The sequence below is a fragment of the Setaria viridis genome, chromosome 4 (genome assembly GCF_005286985.2).
Source record: "Setaria viridis chromosome 4, Setaria_viridis_v4.0, whole genome shotgun sequence".
Lineage (NCBI taxonomy): Eukaryota > Viridiplantae > Streptophyta > Magnoliopsida > Poales > Poaceae > Setaria > Setaria viridis.
The window spans coordinates 27578063-27596603 of NC_048266.2; the positions used below are offsets into that span (position 1 = coordinate 27578063).

Below are 18541 nucleotides of genomic sequence, written 5' to 3' on the forward strand. Positions count from 1 at the left end.
CTTACTAATTGGGGCCCTGTTCCTTACCGACTCCACTATCGTTCCAAACATTCTGGTCTTCACATCAATTTTTTCCAACAAGGACAGCCACTCGTATAATCGTTCCAGGTACTTCATGTGGGCATCGCAACGCCGAGTTCTTCATTATGGGGATCATTGGCTCTCGTATCAGCGGCATATATATCCCTCCAAAGTCCCGTTCTGAAATTAGCCAAAATTTCCTTAGTTGCCATATATTCAGGATTAGATGCTTTTTGGTTACTAAACTAAAGCCTCGCGACTGATTCAAAGCTACCACCTATTTTACACTTAAAGCTTCAGATAACACATTCTGCCGTCTACCGGACACCCCAAAAACTAGATGGTGAATAACTGAACACGTCCTTTTTCACTGCAGAAGAGACAAGTCCGTAGCAGCTGATTCTTCACAGAATTCTGCACAAAAACGCTAAATATGTTCAGAATATCTGGGCGATTTCGTGACGATACCTGACAACATCTCCCATTTCGATTGTCTACATTACTTGGGCCAGTATTTGTGCACTTGGCTCATGGTTGTTGCATGCAGCAAGGTAGTGATAGATGGTGAACGTCACAGACTCACAGGATTCGATCAGATTCAAGATTTCACCCGATGCTCGTGTCGCACTCTGCAAACAAGATAGACTGCTGCGGCTGCGGGCGGTGCCGGCGGGGAATCCTGGCGGGGAGCCGTCACCCAGCCCCAGCTGCACCCAGTCGTCTTGCTCACCGGTGCGGCCGCGAGGGGAGGCCCTCCTATGAGCCGGTAGCTAGGTGTCCACTTCCCTGCTTCCTGCTCTGTGCCTGCCGACCGTCGATCCGGCCACGCTTGCGACGTCCGAGGTAGCTTTGCTTGCTGCTTTGTGCTGTTAGTGCTTGCACTTTAGGTATTTGATGAAATTCCTGTCCAAGCGAATAAATCCGTTCCACCTTCTTCCAGCATATGTTGTGGATTTCTTCACTCAACAATAATCTCCAAGGTTCAAATCTTATTTTGCTTCAGGTGAATGGATAGCAACAGGGAATTGTAGATACCTTTACTTCTATCAGTGTCCAGGCATACTGCTATCACTGGCTCAGTAGCTTTAGATAAAGAAGACAACTCTAATTATCTCAGTTTGTGTTCTCATGCCCACGACATGGATACCTCTGCCTTTTGTGTTCATGACTTAATTCACTCTAGCTGATAAGAATTTACCATTCTATCTACATGCGCTGAATGGCACTGAATTTTTTCTTGGGAATAGTTGTTTCAAATCCTTACACTCTTACAGGTCTCTTTTGCCGTTGCTGTAACGTTACGATGCATTGGGAGATTGGTAAGAGGAATGTGCTACTACAAGAAGGCAAAATTCCGTTCTTTCACCATGCAGACACAGATAAATGGGCGTGTTCCATTTGTTTGCTTTTCGATCACCAACGCCTATTGGTCCGCCTGCTTTGAGACTTCTTTTCTACATTATATTAGTTGTGTCGCAAAACTAGCTAATCCAGTATGGAATGGCCCAATGCAAGGCCACCACAAAATGATGTGACTTCGATGTTGCAGAACTATCTAAACTTGAACCCCGCATGTGTATTTTTTTCCCCCCTTTGATCCTGACGAATGGAGCTCTTCGGTTTACAGAGCACTGCAAGAAATGAGTCCCACGGTTCAGGTTAGCAGCGCAAAATATGTCCTGTGCCTTTGTTTATGGTAGGTCACCAATCATCAGAGCCATCTTTTTTATTTCCACACTGTGTAGCCCATGATAGTTTTCATCATCAGTACAGAGGTGTACCAATGATAATTTTCTTTGGTTTGTAGGGGGGAAAATTAAAGACATATATGCACGTATCTTATAGTTGGTGTTCTGAGCATAACAAAAATATCCAACCGTCACCAACTGCAATTTCATCGTTTCATTATGGATTGATAATTCTCATAGTGAATGAAGAATAACCAGGAAATTAAATAGAATTGCAACAAAGGCTCCTATGGTACAGTTCAAAAAAGAAAGTATATATGCCAGATGCATCGTTAGGACTGTTTTTCTCACCTACGAACGAGTACATCTTAATCGTTGAATCTCACATGTCACATATAGTCTTAAGATTTGCTTTCCAAATGATTTGTGATGGTTGATGGATACTTCATTTGTGATGGTCAGTTGGAGCCAATCTTGCCATGTCAATGCTCTCCATCAGAGCAACTGACCAAGCGGCATTGCCAATGCAATTTGCTTCGCTACTGAAGCCTGCAAGCCAACATGCCGATGTTAGAAACAGCCGCTTCCACAGCGTACTGCCGCGTTCCGCAAGTGCAGGCGTGGCGAAGCGCGCCCATCATCCTAGTTAAGTGTATGGAGGTTAGAGATGAATGCACGTCAAATGTCTTAATAGTACAGTTTCCGTTTCACAGGACAGGTTAGTTTAGTCCCTTGCGGCATTGACATCGCTGATCGCGCAGCCTCTGCACAGTAGGGATGAAAGCGGGACGGGATGAAAATTCCTCAGTTGCCCGTATTGGGCCGGGAAGTTCCCGACGGGAATTCCCGTATTTTAAAAAGAAAACTAGCGATTCCCAGCCCATGCGTCTGAGCAGCCCAAGACCAAACCGCAGCTGCCCCACCTGCACGTCAGTGGTGGTTCAGCTGGCGAGGTGGGACAAAATGCTTTGCTGGCTGGCTTGCTGCGGTGCTGCTGCCATGCATGCGCAGATGCGCTCCCTGCCATCAGCTGTGGGCTGTGGCCCGTGTGCTTTCCTGTGCAGCACGGGTGAAGGTGTTTGGGCTTTGTTATATCTCTTTTCTTTTCTAATATTTTTTTGCTGATCTAAAATTTGATTCCCAAGTATTTCGTGACAACTAAAAAAATAATATTCCATGTAATTATTCTACGGGTATATGGCAATTGAAACATAACAAGTTATGCAGTCATGTATGAATAGGTGCATGACAAGACGAAAGTCAAACATCACTATTGTTCTGACTCGTTCCATTGATCTTCCCGATATCAAATATCAGTTCCCGATTGTTATCGACACGTTTCCGATCGATCTGCTCGTTTTCGATATCCGATATACCCAATATCGTTTTTCCGACCGGTTTTCCGATTTTAATTCTGATTTCGGGTAAAAATATGAGACCAAAAGTGGTTAGGGTCTTTCCCCAACCGTGTCCGATCGTCTTCATCCCTACTCTGCAGCCCGTATTATTCTGTCCATATTACACTTTATGATCTGGATTCTTAGCAACTGAACCTCTCAGCCAGTAGATTGGATTGCTGATCCAAATAAGCATGCAAAGTAATAAAGCAGGTAGATTAGTGCGTCGAAAAAAAGAATCAGTAACCCAAAAGAAAGAAAGCTTAATAATAAGCAAGCACAAAGTAATGGCTACAACAAAGCCATCCTGAAAACGTCATCGCACAAAGCAATACAAGATTATAATTAGAAATCAATAACATGCAGGTGGCAAGAAAAAAAAAATGAAACAAGAATCTTGAAATGAAACACTGAAGATAGTACTGAACATTCACGTAACCAGAAGCAACAAAACATAAGTGTCAATAAATGCCAATGACAGACATCTTAAACACGAAGAAAGAGTTCAGTCCTGGCATGCAAGGTATCAATAAATCCTTCAAAATACGTAAGTATCTGGCCATAACATGACTACAGAGTACAGATCCATGCGATTCAAAATCTCATTAAAAAACAGGACTCCAATTTCTGATGCTCCTTGGATTATCTCCTAAATATGACACATTTCCTCGATGACATTCTGTCTTATATGATTCTCTCAAAAAGCACAATAGGCTTTATTGCAATCTGAATACTCAGGTAGTTTGGTTATCACAGGACAGTTCACGAGCATATGGATCCGTCAAGCACAAGTACTGAACTAACAAAAAGACTCCAAAGAAACTGTGACCTATGCATGCCGTCTTATCAGTTCATTAACCCCTACCACCAGTTCGTCCAAACATATGCTCTGGCATCTTCGCACCTGCTGGATTTGATTACGGTAAAATATCAAAGTCTTGTCCAGATGAACGTAGCTGTTCAGAAAACACCCAGCTGCGAAAGGGCAAAAAAGTTTTCCTGACCAATTTAGTACCCTAGCAAAAGACTTCAAATGCTCCAACACATGCACAATATTCGCCTAGGAATTGGAAAAAAGAAGCAAATAACATTACATTATATTCCCCATTTAATACTTAATAGTTGATCAGTGGTACTAGTAAAAATAATCGTAAAACACGAAGCGGTTCAGTACGAAATTGTCAACTCTGAAGAAGGATCGACCGGACTAGAAAAGCCCATGCTTGAATCAAAGCAGAATATTAATTCGCCTAAAAATTAAGCGGCCCAGGTTTTGCGTAACCGCTAATGAATTAATTAATCAGCAGCCCCAGCCCATCTCCGACGAGGAAGAGGAGGAGCCGGCGTAGTAGGCCGGGTCCGCCAGCAGCTCGGCGATGAGCTGGTCCACCCCGGTCTCCTTGTCGCAGTCCAGGATCGCGTCGATGAACGCCGCCGCGTCGTCGTCGCCGCCACCAGCGCTGCTGCTCCCAGCAGCCAGGATGCTGCCACCGCCGCCGCCGTGGGCCGCCACGGAGGCGTCGTGGTGGTACTGCGCCTCGAATGCCGCGGCGGCGTCGTCGGCGAGGAAGTCGCTCCACTTGAGCTGCTGGCCGTGGTCCGCCGCCGGCGACGCGGGCGCGTCCGCGTCAACGCGCGCGATGACGACCTGCTGCTGGTGCGGCGGCGGCGGCGGCAGGATGCCGGCGGCGTGGTACGCGACGTCGTGGACGAGCGGTAGCGCCGGCGCGGGGAGGTAGGAGGAGGCGGAGGAGGAGCCGTTGGGGGAGGGCGCCGGCTGCGGCGGGCGGATGGCGAGCGCGCCGATGCTGTGCATGAGATCGGCGATGGGGCGGTGGGTGATGGGGTCGATCCCGCGCTGCCGCAACTTCTTGCTCAGCTTCGTGTTCCAGTAGTTCTTCACGTCGTTGTCCGTGCGCCCCGGCAGCTGGTTCGCGATCAGAGACCACCTGCATTTCATCCAGTAGCTGGTGATGATTCAAGATAGCAAACCAGAATCACCTCCCCTAGCAATGGAAATAGCAGAGTAATGCTAGTGTGGCTATGAGTAATGATCGTCGAAGAAGATCGAGATTCCAATCAACTTTGCATGCATGAGCGCACGCATTGCGTATGCTACTGCTCGATCGTACAGTTCGTTAACGTTATCGCTCAGAGAGCTCCAACGGTCTCCAGCCTCCAGGACGGTGTCATGTCATTTTCGTTCGCATCAAGATTGGATCCATCAGCAACGGCACAGATGCAATAGCTAGCAGAGGCTTGTTTGGGAGAGGGCAATATCTCTAGAAGTTGCTAGGATTCAATTGAAATTTCAACTAGATCTTCATAATCTGTTAGATTTAGATCTTGATGCCACATTTCTAGACAAGCAAGTACTGGCAGTAATTTTGATGTCAAATATAATATGTGTGCACCACTTTGGAGCAGAAGGAAGAGTCATGAACGAGGAATCTGAATTTTTTTTTCTCTTTCAACTGATGAGAACTAGCACGCGTATTTTAGAATTCAGATTTTGGGTGCGTAAACACTGTTTGATGTGATAATTTGTTTCAAAACTGCGATGAGATAGATCGAAGAATTGTCCTTACATACAATGCTTCTAATTAAGGATCCAAACACTACTACTGCCTTCATTTTAGTCTTCTCGTAATCAAACTTATCCAATTTTGACCACACTTTTAGGGGGAAAAGCATCAAACTCAATACCAAATTGAATCCACTGTGAAATATGTGTTGATAGTGTATATATTTGATGTTATAGATATTATCATATTTTCTACAAACTTGGTTAAATTTGGACAATTTCACTTGGGATAAAACCGAAGTGAACTATAATTTACAACGGATGGAGTAGTTCCTAATTGACAAGGAGAAAGATAATGCATGCTGCAGTATTACTACGTACGTACAGTACTACCTTTACAGACAAAGCAAATGATTAAAAAAAAAGAGAGGCCTGATTGTAGTGTACCTGCTTCCGAGCATGGCGTGGAGGGTGACGATGAGGTCCTCCTCCTCCTGGGTGAAGTTCTCGTGCTTGAGGTTGGGGCGCAGGTAGTTGGTGTACCTCAGCCTGCAGCTCTTGCCGCACCTCTTCAGCCCTGCACGGTCGTATCCCATATCCCATCATCAGCCAAACAACACAAAATGGCTCACACATCGTCGTCACTGCAGATCCTCCGGTGCACCAGCACAGCGACATGACCGACCTGCTCTCTGGGGCACGTTGGTCCAGTTTCCGGTACCATGGGTAGACGTGTAGGCCAGCAACTTGGCGTCCTCCTCCGGCGTCCACGGCCCCTTCTTCACGTTCGCCTTGTCGCAGCACGGCGGCCTCCCCATCGTCCTATCTCCTCACACCCTCCCTGTGCTGATGATCAGCGACGCATCAAGAGCTCTGGATGTCGTCACCGCCGCAGAAAAGGCGATAGTAGATATAGACAGAAACCCTGGTGGATGGAGAAGAAGAAGCTAGCCTGCTTCTGCAGCTGCAGGCACGGTAACAACATGCTGGGGGAGGTGGAGGCGCATGACCATGGCGTGACCCCCTCCCCGTCGTTTAACAAACTGGCGGCAAATGGCATGGTTAGTGTCAATCACGCACAAATGATTCTTTTTAGTGGCGGTGGCAGTATAATAGGGCGCGTGCGTAACTGCATCCCTCCGGCAAATCAACAGCTTAGGCTAATCTCTATATTCTACTAGAGCCAGTGGTTTAACGATGGCGAGGTTTAAAATTTTCACGAGTTGGACATGATGATGTTCACGACATCGACGCCGCGATTTCGGTTTTGGCCCCCGGATCGGAGATCAGGCCCCGAGCACTGCCCATCGCTTTGATCTGTACGTGTATGAACTTGCGAAAGATGTGATCTGTTCTGTCTAGTTCTAAAATGAGAGGGGAAAAACTGTTAGGGTCAGTTCGTGCCTATGAGATGGGAAACAGAGGAAGCGAAAAGGGGCCAATGGCAATGAGAACCACAGCACCGAGGACGATGGCAAGACGAACAATGGCGACTCTGTTCATGGCAGCAAGGGGGAAGAGAAGGAGCATGAACCTCCCCTCAGAAAATGCTGGTACTGCAAGCTTGTGATGTTTTGAGTTGGGAAGCTATACTTTTCATGGTGGATTGAAGTTTGAACTGACACAATCTCTCTCTTCTGTTTTCACTGTTAGTGCAGATGATCAGGCGCCAGACTCCCATGAGGCTTCCCTGCTCACAGCCATTACTGAAGACTAGCTCGTATCTCTATAGCCACTTGGTCCTTCTTGAGCAAAAGCAGATGCAATTCTAGAGATTTTGCTCGTTCTAACCCTCTTTAAAAATTGATCACTCTTAATATGAATGCATGTAAACTCTTGATGTTGATGCATGTAAGCACTAGAGGTAGGTTTCGAGACTGTAAATGTAATCATGCATATTGTCTATTGGACAGAAGTGAATGTGATGTTTGTATTTCAGACTTCAGGCTTGTGAAGTAACGGGGATCAGTTCAAGATCAAATCATACATGCTAGACTAAATAAACACAAATAATTCTTGAACATTTCTCTTGAGTTAGACCCGTTCCGTTTCCAACACGATAAGATATGCATATCAAATAAAACATTTTAGAATTCACTGCACCAAGAGGGTTTGACATGCAGAAGCGCTTCCTGATTTCTTGACAAAGGCCTCAGCAATTTTAATCCACAATGCAGGACGGGCGCTTTACATTTCGATTGGCCTCCCTACAAGTTGTACCATCACACTGAAAACATGGAAGGCGACCTTGAGGAAGAACACCTACTGCTACTTCCATTCCAGTCAGGCTGGAAGGGAAGTTCTGCTGTGAGACAACAACATGAGAGAAGGCTACCAGTGCAGCATCGACATCATCAAAGACAACTCTACGTCATGTCAGTAACAGGTCCATGCCTACAGGCTACACTATATCAGCATGTTAGATTCAGCAGAAACTTGATGTGCACCATCATCTGGAGGCCTTGTTGTACTAGATGAAATGAAATGGCACGCAATTATTTTGGTAGGAATACCCTAGCTTGGACAGCACTAATATACTCGGGAACTAAAAAGCAAAACGGCAGGATGCTGTATTAGAGGATTACATAACTGAAGGATATGGTAATAAGTCTACAGCTCACATTAACCATCTCAGAGATTTTTTCAGGAAGCAAGGTTACAGGGATCCACTCCCTCTTCTTCTAATAAATTTTGTTGCAATTCTCTTGCCACCCTTTCGGAAATTTAAAAAAAAAACATCACAGCGATAAAACTTAAAGCAACTCCAGTTCATTAAGATACTAGATAAAGATAAGTGCGACATGATCCAAAGCGGACTATCACCAAAACATAGCACAGGCAGAGTTGAGAGCTCCGATCACTTCTGCCCTCTCGAAGGGCCTGATGCCTTCTCCTGCTCCTTGGCCATAGCAGCCTTCCAGGCAGAAACAGTCTCCTCAACAACCTTGGGTGTTGCAAAGTTGAAGTCTGAAGCAGACATGCGACCTTTGTAGTGAGGATTTGCCTCCAGAAACTTGTCCAAGTCACTCGCACCTTTTATGCGTTTCCCTGTTGGCATGATGTAGTAGGTGTCCATTCTAGATAAATCACTTCTCAAAACCACTTGCCTCTCAGTCTCCGGCGGAGCCTTTGGAATGCCGGGCCTATCAATGACCCAGATGCGGCTGCTGTCATACTCAATGTCGGCAGGATCCTTACAAGAGCAGTTTGGTTTTTTGGTGCAGACCCATTTATCCTTTGTGAAGTTCTCACGAATTTTCTCAAATTCTTCTTGAGTTGGAACTGTACGCCATTGGTCACACTCATAGCATTGCACCGCATACAAGCCAATAGGATGTGTGGTGGAACCTCGATTTCTCTGTCAAATTATAAGGTATTAGTTATTTTATTTATATATAATTTTTGGAAAGATAAAAGAAAATCTATCTCCAGTGAGCATATAAAAAAATGAAAGTTTAGATTATAGCAACAACAAAGGCAACTATTAGGGATTGTTTGTGTCACAGATCATTTTTCTGAAGAGCAGAACAATAAAACATTTTTTGAACAAGCACATTGCAAAAAAAAGAGCTTCGAATATGATATTATATGATTATATGGACCATTTCTGTAAATTAGAATAATGAAACATTTCCTTTCAACAAGCACATTGAAAACCTGACAATATAATATGACTCAGTTTTTCAGTACATAGCACAAAATGGCATTTTTTTTGCCTGCCCTATCTTGCGTAGTGTTTCTACATTATAGCAACATCTGCATACTGTTACACAGAAGTCATGTTCCATTGCACTGAAGGAAGTGTAGAAAAAAAAAGAGGATCAATCCAATTTAGTAGAGGTTGAAATCCCCCGACTGAGTCCATCATTTGTTCAAAGTATACATAGAAGAAAACTAAACTAGCTTCATAAACAATATTAATGTAAGAGCTATTGTGGCATTGTACAAACAACTATTAACTATACCAAGTTTCCCATTATCCTTGTCCCCTTAAAATATTTTCCAATCGCCCTTCTCCCAACTGTAAAAGTGTAGTGGGTCACAGAAATGTGTGCGCAAAACATATGAAACACAATTTGCAGCATACTCCCTCTGTCCCTTAATATCTGTCACCGTGGGAAGCGTGTTGGTCAAATATTTTTAAGGTTGACTATATTTGTAGAAAATATTAGCAACATTTATATTTTTAAATAAATTTATTATGAAAATAGATTCAACAATCTATCTAATGATACTAATTATGTATCATATTAATACTTTTTATATATATTTGGTCAAAATTGATTACGTTTGAATTCTAGGGAAGTGGGATTGACAGATAAAAAGGAACGGAGGGAGTAGTTGCCACTTCTCTCGACAAAAAGTGCTTGCCCGATTTATGAGACTGAAAGAGTTAGATATAATAAACAGACAATGAATCTATAGTATAACTATATTTGTCTTTCATGGGAACAATAGTCTTTGGTTGAGTGGTAAGATAGCACAATATCCTATACAAAGCTGTCCTTGGAGGCATGTAAAATATCTATTTTTTTCATTATTCTCAATGGTCATATATTACCATGAAATTCTAGGAGCTGCAAAAGTACTAATTCCTACAATGGCAAGGTTTCAAGAACACGTGGATGTTCATTTTTTGTGAATATGCAGGTGGACTGTGTATCTTAGCATTGACCAAATTTATATAAAAATATATCAAGACCTATGGCACCATGTTAGTGCATCAAATGTATTTCATGGTGTACTTATTTGGCATTGTAGGTGTAAATATTTTTTTATATAAGATTAGTCAATCTGCAATAATTTGACTTACGACAAACCTAAAGCTATATTTTGGGATGGAAGGAGCAGTACAAAGCTTGTTAGTTTCTCAAAACTATTGCAACTAGGCTGATTTTGTGTTGTTGTGGATAAAATATATCAGTTTCATTATAGATTGTTCGGCTATGATGGTAAACTATATGTATCAAGTAGCAACTTATGTGCATAAGGAAGGATAAAAAAGTGCATGATGCGTTCATTACATTATAGGATAGCAATTGCTCTTTAGTGTAGTATAATTGTGTATTTGATTCTGCAGTGTATCAATTTGTGTATATTTGTTAGGTTACAACTTATGTGTTCTCATTCTAGCAATTTACTCAAAATTTTGAAAACTTTGTGTATATTTGTTAGATTACAACTTATGTGTTCTCATTGTAGCAATTTACTTAAAATTTTGAAATTCAGTTGTGGAGCCTTGAGCTAAGAAGGCATAAATGTGTTGCCTCAACAATGTTTTAGTACTAATGTTTTTAATCCTTTGAAATACATGGGCATTAACTAGAAATTCAGCATGGAAACAAAAAGAGTTGCAGCAAATATATATATATAGAGAGAGAGCGAGACATCAAATAGTATAGCTTTATTTTATCAGTTACCTTATTTCGTATCTTTTTCACTTCATCGCCTTCTTCAAGTACGCCTTCCCCCTTTGCCTCTATTTGTACATCATTTGCCCTATCCATCTCCTCCCGCTCTTGGTGAATTCTTACGTACTACTAGTGTAACTCTCCCACTAGTACAAAACATAAATATTATAAGAAATTCTTATAACACATTCATCATTGTATTATAAAAAATTAATAGGAACACAAAACTGTGTTACAACCTTCACATACCATTTTCCTATAAAATTGTGCTAAAAAGATTATAGTAAAATAAATTAATGGTACACCTAAAATGTTATAAAGATGGTATTATGTTGTAACACTAACACGTAACTACAAGGCATAAAAACCATGTGTGTGTCAAACAAAAATAAGAGATGCTATGAATATGTATGAATTAAGTGTTACACAAAAACATGCTAAAAGTGGAACATAACACAAAATAAAGCTATAAGATAAAAGTGTTAAAAAAACTTAAATATGTGTGTGCCATGGAATCTTTTTGCTTCACTTATAAGGTCCATGTCTTGTCCACCGCTTCATAGTATCATGGGGTGAAATACATAGATGAAATTTTTTTATTTATAATGAACACATAACCAATTAAGAAAAAATATGGATATCTCTTAACCATAATATGATATCTATGAGGGTTAAACATATCACTGATACATTTGCCATTATTAGTGGAATTAGTAGTCGTCACTAAGATGAACCTGCAATCGTCGTACACTACTCCACTAAAATAGAAAAGAAGAAACGTAGTAAAATAGAAAAGAATAATAGTTCGCTAGCTACATCAACTAGAAATAAAGAAAAGGTCACGAGTGGTCGAAGGGATAGAACCCGCAACCTCTCGGAGGAGAGAGAAAAACAATGACCACTTGGCTACAAACACATTCACTGCACACATGATCATTGAAAAGTGTTAGTGAAAATGCCTACTGAAACTCAAAGATGAAGAGATCAGACCTAATGCCTACATTAACCAATGAAATTACTTTATTGCAAGTGAAAATCCCAAATACCCAAACAAAACCTAACTCAACAAAAAAATATTTTCCTCCTAATCCAATCCAATGCTAAAAAATTCAACAAAAACCCTAATCTAACCCCGCATCAAAATACAAACATGAATCTTTACATACCAAGAGCGACCAATTTTCTCCAAATCCTAACCCGATCCGATGCTAAACAAGAAACTCGCAGTTATCTCTGATTACTCACCATAAAGAGGCAGCCGGGGCCTGATCGTGGGGCCACTAACACGGGCGGAGCGAGTCAGGGCGCCTGCATGGCGAGGCAGGGGTGGAGCCGCCAAGGCACCAGCGTGGGGTGAGCCGGCGGCGTGGCTGCCGTTGGGCCACTGATGTGGGCGGAGCGCGCCGCCGATGTAGCCGGGAAGTTGGGATGTAGCTGGCTCGGTCGACGAGCGGGCGGATCTCGACTGCGCCAAGTGGAGTGGGCGGGGATGGACCAATGGAGAGATTGGGGGAATATGGAGAGAGGAGAAGAAACTAGGGATGGAAACACAAGAGGATATGGGCCCACAAAAGTTTGGAATATAATGTGTTTTACAATCTAAGCATTTTGAGCCCAGCCCAAGCCTGGTGGGTTCTAGTCCGCCCACGATAGCTGCGGTGTTGGGCGTAGTCAGCGAAAACCAAGCCAAAAAAATCGGGCCAGCCCAAAGCTGCGCAAACAATTAATTTCATTTATTTTTTAACTAAAAAGAACAAGAAGCCCAAGCCCAATCTAGGCCCAGCCCGACAATGCTGATGGGACTGCTGTGGGCTGAAATTTTTGACCCGAAATGAACCGAGCTTTTTTGAGCCAGTGTGACCCAGCCCACAAAATGATCAGGTCTAGTTATAGCTAGGCCCATTGGAGCATTGGTCTATGGATGACGTCGACAAAATTACAGATAGCGTACTATATTTACAGTGTTGCGGGTGTCCTAAGAAAAATGTCTATAACAAGATCAATATGTTCTTGGCCTACAAAACATGGATAGAAATTTGATAATATAAAAATGTGACCACACTTAGTATTCAAATGCTGCTACTTCCGATAGACAAGTATGCCCATCTACTACGGGGCGTATGTTTAAATGACAACTTCTTTGGGTAGACAAGTGAGAATTACACACCAGGTTTTAAATGCTAACCGCCGATTTGAATAGGCAAGTAGTACAACTAGGGATGAAAATGCTACGTATATTATCCGTCCGTTCGTATAACCAAAGTAATTCAGACACTCGAATGGATAGTTCGTATCCAAATTCGTTCAATATCTGTACCGTCACTACGGGAAACAGAAGCTTTGCCGAGTGCCAGAGGCACTCGGCGAAAGCCCAAAAACACTCGGCAAAGGCTTTGCCGAGTGTAACACTCGGCAAAGAGCATACGGCAAATTTTGTGTCGGCAAAGACTAGTTTGCCGAGTGTCAAAACGCGAGCACTCGGCAAACATTTTGCCGACGGCCAAAAAATACTTGGCGAAAAGATGTACTCGGCAAAATACGCGCTGACGGCGTCGGGGGTAACGGCGGGTTTGCCGAGTGCCAGATGGGAGGCACTCGGCAAACACCGGGTCTTTGCCGAGTGCCAACACTCGGCAAACACCGGGTCTTTGCCGAGTGTCACGGAGTGGGCACTCGGCAAAGCCGGCTTTTTTGCCGAGTGCCGTGTCACGGGCACGCGGCAAAGACGGGCCCTTTGCCGAGTGTTAGGGTGGGCACTCGGCAAACAACCCTGCCTGGGTAGCTGGGAATTAGGGCCTTTGCTGAGTGCCTCGCGCCTAGCACTCGGCAAAGACCCCTTGTTTGCCGAGTGCCTTGTCCCTAGCACTCGGCAAATAAGCTTTCCTACACCTGGGAAATGCACCTTTGCCGAGTGTTAAAGCCAAAACACTCGGCAAAGGCCCCTCTTTGCCGAGTGTTACACTCGGCAAAGTGACCAGAACCCCCCCTTTTTCGACATTTTGCCACGTATAACGGACCCCTCTCAATTCACAATACACATATCACAGGCATTTGTAATAAACAATCACATGCATAATTCACAACCACAGGCATAATTCAACATAAGCACGAAATAATCCATAAATCCAAGTTCTTGTCACAATTTAGTTTCCACATTGTTCACAACCAAGTCTACTTCCGTGGAGGCCAAGGAGATCACTGCGACAAATCTTGATCTTCATTATTCGAAGCCGCCGATTGATTCTGCACATAGGATAGGACATTCTGAGCTAACATCTAAAGTTGTCAAATTTAAAGTATTAAATCTTAAGCACAATGTGTCAAGTGACTCACAGGAGTAGTCATGGGTGGCTGAGGCGGAGGGAACATCATCGGCGGTGGCGGAGGCAAAGACTGTCCCATGCTCAAAGCAAAGTTCTGCATATACTGGAACATCTGCTCCATCCTAATCCGGTTTTCCTCCTCCATCCTCCGCCGCATTTCCTCCATCTGCGCCTCCATCTGCGCCGCCATCTCCTCTTGTTTCTTCCTTGATTCTTCCACCTGGGCCTACAATATTTCATTGCAATGTTATAATGCAAAGCTAAAGTATAACAACAAACGAACGATGAATGGAAGAGAAAGAACCTGTAGAGCTCCATCTGGAACTGTGCAGCGGTGGGTCGTGGCCGTATCGCCGGGCTCGAGTCCGTGCTCCTAGCTCGAATCTGGGAGAGAGTGGGAGTAGAGGTCGTGTCGATGACGCCGTCGCCAATCCAATATCGGCCATGCTTCTTGCCTCCTCCCACCCTCATCATGATTTCTCCATCAATGTCCTCGGAGCTCGGATCGAATTCTGGCCCGTGAACCTCCCTAGCCATCTTTGTATACTCGCTGACGCGGCTGTGTATGCTAGGGTGGCTGTACGCCTCGGACGGGTCATCTGGGTTGAAATCTATATCAACCGTCGCCTTGCCCTTTTTGGAGAGGACCCATGCCTTGAGCTGGGAGCAAGGTCGACCATCATGTGACGCCGACTGTGGCAAAATACAAAATCATTAAAAATTACGTAGAACTGAACATTACAATAAAGAATTGAAGTTGCGTACCCATTTTTCTCTATATTCATCAAGGCTTAGGCTGCCTTGATGGTGTGGTGCAGTCGGCATCTGCAAACGCCACTGTCGGCAAGCAAGGTGGTTCTCCAACCACCCGGGCTCCAACCACACGTCGACCATCCTCTCCCAGCACGGCATATGCGCACGACACCACCACGGAGGCACCTACATCATCAAGCGTGTGACATATGAAAAAGAAAATGAGCCTAATTAATCATAAATAGTAAGCATCAACGTTCTTTACTTACCCTCATGAATTGGTCCTTAGTCATGTTCATTGTTCTTGCCTCCTCTTTTCTAACCTTCATCTGTCTGTATTGAGCGTGGAATTCGATGATGGCCTGGATGCACGCCTCGTAATGCATGTCCTTCATGAGCTTCTTGGCGGCTACATCACAGACGGCCTTCGCCTTGACCTCGAACCCCTCCTGGCATCTATAGAAGTCCTGCATATACACGCGTATATAGTTATTATTTCAAGAATGTCGAAAGTAGGTGATGTATTGAGCAATTTAGTACGAGGAGTACTTACCCACAGCTCGGCCTTGACCCGCTCCGCTATGTTGGGGAATCTTCTCTGTTGACGATCAGGGACGTCGGGGGCGGCAACGTAGTGGTCCCACGTGTAGGCCGGCTGCAGCTGTCCAGCGTACACCACCAAGCCAGGGAAGTGAACCATGCACAAAAGGCAAAGGATCCCGTTGGCCTTACGATTGTGGTCACCCCCACTGAGCTTAATCCAACTCCTGCACAAGTCATTAATATGAATTATTAGTTTTTGTAAAAGTCAACATAAGAACAATATTAAGAATATTTAAAGTTACTTACTTGGTCCCAACCGGTTTAATCAGCGGGCGTAAATGCTCAGGTATCGGCCGCTTCGGGAGGGATGAGGGACCTCGCAACCATATCTTGGACTAGGCATCCCCTGCCTCCCCGTCCCCCTCCTGCTCCTGCTGCTCCTCCTCCTCCGCCTCCTCATCCCCAGAGGCGTGTGCGGAAGGTACCTCCTCCTCCTCCTCCTCCTCCTCCTCCTCCTCCTCCACCTCAGGTTCAGGCGACGGGGGCCTCGCCGCTTTACCCTTCCCTCGAGGCCTCTAGACCACCACCTCCTCCTCCTCCTCAACCCTACGTCGAGGCCTGCCTCGACGCCTCCCTCGACCGCTCCCTGAACGTGACCCTGACCCTGAACCAGTCCCTGCCGCGGTCAGTCTCTCACAAATCGATGTGAGCTTCCTCATACCGCCCACCATTGCTTAATGACCAGCAATTAAAAAGAGTACACGAGTCAGCATAGGCAAACAAAACATAATTACAAAGATATGCAAATTATAATTAAATTATAACTAAATTAGTACGAATCATACATGTATTAGAAATAATCATCATGATCGGGTTTAGTTGGATCATAAGTCTCATCATCACTATCACGCGTGTCGATATAGTCAAGCTCGTGCTCCGAAGAAGAATGTCGTCATCACTGTCATTAGCTAACTGTAATCGTTGAAGTAATTCTAAGTCCTTCACATTCTGAACCTCGTCTCCACCGTCCTCTGCAGCAACCCTCTCGTTGTCTACTTCCATTCCGATCGCTTCGGTTAAATCTATCACAAAACTCCCTTCGAGCCCATCTTCTTGGAATAACTCTCCTTCGTACGTGTCGGGGTCTATATTATAATCTTCATTGTTTGGTACAGGTAGTTTACCGTGTGGCGATACCTTGTACACAACATCCCAACCCTTAAGACGGCTGTCAGTTTGGCACGGGTATGACAAATAATAAACTTGCGTGGCTGTCGGTGCGGCGGCCGGACGGGGGCGGGCGCGGCCGCGCGCGGGCGGCCGGCGGCGACGCGGGGGAGGCCGAGGGGCCGGCGGCCGGCGCCCGGATCCCGGCGCGGGCGGGCGGCGGCGGCGGCGCGGCCGGGCGGCGACGGCGCGGGGCGGCGGAGCGGGCGCGGGCGGGCGGCGCGGGGGGCCGGGCGGGCGCGGGCGTGTGCGTGTTCGTGTTGTGCCTGTGCCTGTCCGCGTGAGGCGCGTGATGCGCTAAGAGTGGTTAGGCCGCCCGCTTTGGCGAGTGCTCCTGATCTAGCACTCGGCAAAGGCTTTGCTGAGTGCTAGATCAGGAGCACTCGGCAAACAATTTTTTTTTTAATTTTTTTTTCGGATTTCAAAGTGCGGCTGACAGGTGGACCGCGGCGACGTTTGCCGAGTGTCCCAGGGTTGACACTCGGCAAATAGGCTCTTTGCCGAGTGCCATTCCTTGACACTCGGCAAATAGGTACTATTATTTCATGTCAAACTGGTTTTATTAATTAAAAGTATGTAAAGTTTGCAAAAACCTAGTCAAATTCACTAAACATTGCGTATTTCATTTTTTAAGTAATATTGTTCCATCATTTCATGGATTTATAGCTCATATTAAATTTATATCTATTAAATTCATATACGTGCAATTAATGAATAAAAATTACCAAACGGATCTAAAAAATTCCCAAAATTTGACATGAACCAATCTATGTTCTCTATAGCCTATAAAAAAAATGGGACTCAATGAGAAATACATGTATCGATTCGTCTCAAAATCTTACCGGATCCTTCCAACTTCTACGAATCCTCTCCGGAGATGCTTCGAATTCTAAACATCATATGTCAAAACTTGTGCGAAACCTTGTCAATTTTTTACCACAGCCTCTGCATATGAAATCATAGCATCTTGCAAAATCTCGTGATTTTCAAACTTCGTTTGTATTTTTGAGAATTAAACAATCATTTGGCCACACGTTCGTAGTCGTGTTTCCTTAGCAAAATGTTCGAAATTTCTTTTCATTTTCTGGGTGAGACCTCAATTTGGACTCACTAACATGAATATGATTTTTCCACTCATATTATTCCATTATTCCAATCACCTGCAGTTCAAATTTGACTTAAATCAAAAAATTACTCTAAATGAAATTAATTGATTAAATATAGCAAACAGGTCAAAAAATAGTCCACCTTCTACCATGCAGTGCCAAATGCCATACATGTGGAGTGTAAAAAGTTTGGAGGGTGGAGGAGGGAAAAAAAATTACTTTTGCCGAGTGTGTCGAAAAACACTCGGCAAACCCTAAAGTATGCCGAGTGTTCCCTCTAGCACTCAGCATACTCGCCACTTTGCCGAGTGTCCCATGACGACACTCGGCAAAGTAATAGGTTTGCCGAGTGTTCCATCACGACACTCGGCAAACTAGTAGCTTTGCCGAGTGCCCCCCGTCGACACTCGGCAAAGCCTAACGTCCGTCACGGCGCTGGCCCATTGCGGCACGGGGAAGTCACGTGCTCATCACTTTGCCGAGTGCTCCATCTTTGCCGAGTGCCCCGTGGGTGTTTGCCGAGTGTTATTTTGGTGGCACTCGGCAAA

General features: G+C 44.6%; 2 protein-coding genes and 1 long non-coding RNA gene across 3 annotated transcripts; 1 reads left to right on the forward strand and 2 right to left on the reverse strand.

Annotated features, from left to right (window-relative positions):
- The first annotated feature begins 390 nt into the window (after window positions 1–390).
- On the forward strand, window positions 391–1683 carry LOC117853363 (uncharacterized). The gene is made up of 2 exons (XR_004640087.2): window positions 391–864; window positions 1296–1683. It is a non-coding gene; the product is annotated as an uncharacterized lncRNA (long non-coding RNA).
- A 2495-nt stretch (window positions 1684–4178) lies between these two features.
- LOC117854067 (uncharacterized) lies at window positions 4179–6546 on the reverse strand. Its single transcript, XM_034736346.2, has 3 exons — window positions 6316–6546; window positions 6078–6207; window positions 4179–5055 (listed from the first exon to the last, which is right to left on the reverse strand). The coding sequence occupies exons 1-3, from the start codon at window positions 6446–6448 to the stop codon at window positions 4407–4409; spliced, it is 912 nt and encodes a 303-aa protein (XP_034592237.1). The 5' UTR covers window positions 6449–6546; the 3' UTR covers window positions 4179–4406.
- A 1808-nt stretch (window positions 6547–8354) lies between these two features.
- On the reverse strand, window positions 8355–11137 carry LOC117853583 (methyl-CpG-binding domain-containing protein 4-like). Its single transcript, XM_034735901.2, has 2 exons — window positions 11051–11137; window positions 8355–8988 (listed from the first exon to the last, which is right to left on the reverse strand). The coding sequence occupies exons 1-2, from the start codon at window positions 11135–11137 to the stop codon at window positions 8488–8490; spliced, it is 588 nt and encodes a 195-aa protein (XP_034591792.1). The 3' UTR covers window positions 8355–8487.
- Between the last annotated feature and the right edge of the window lie 7404 nt (window positions 11138–18541).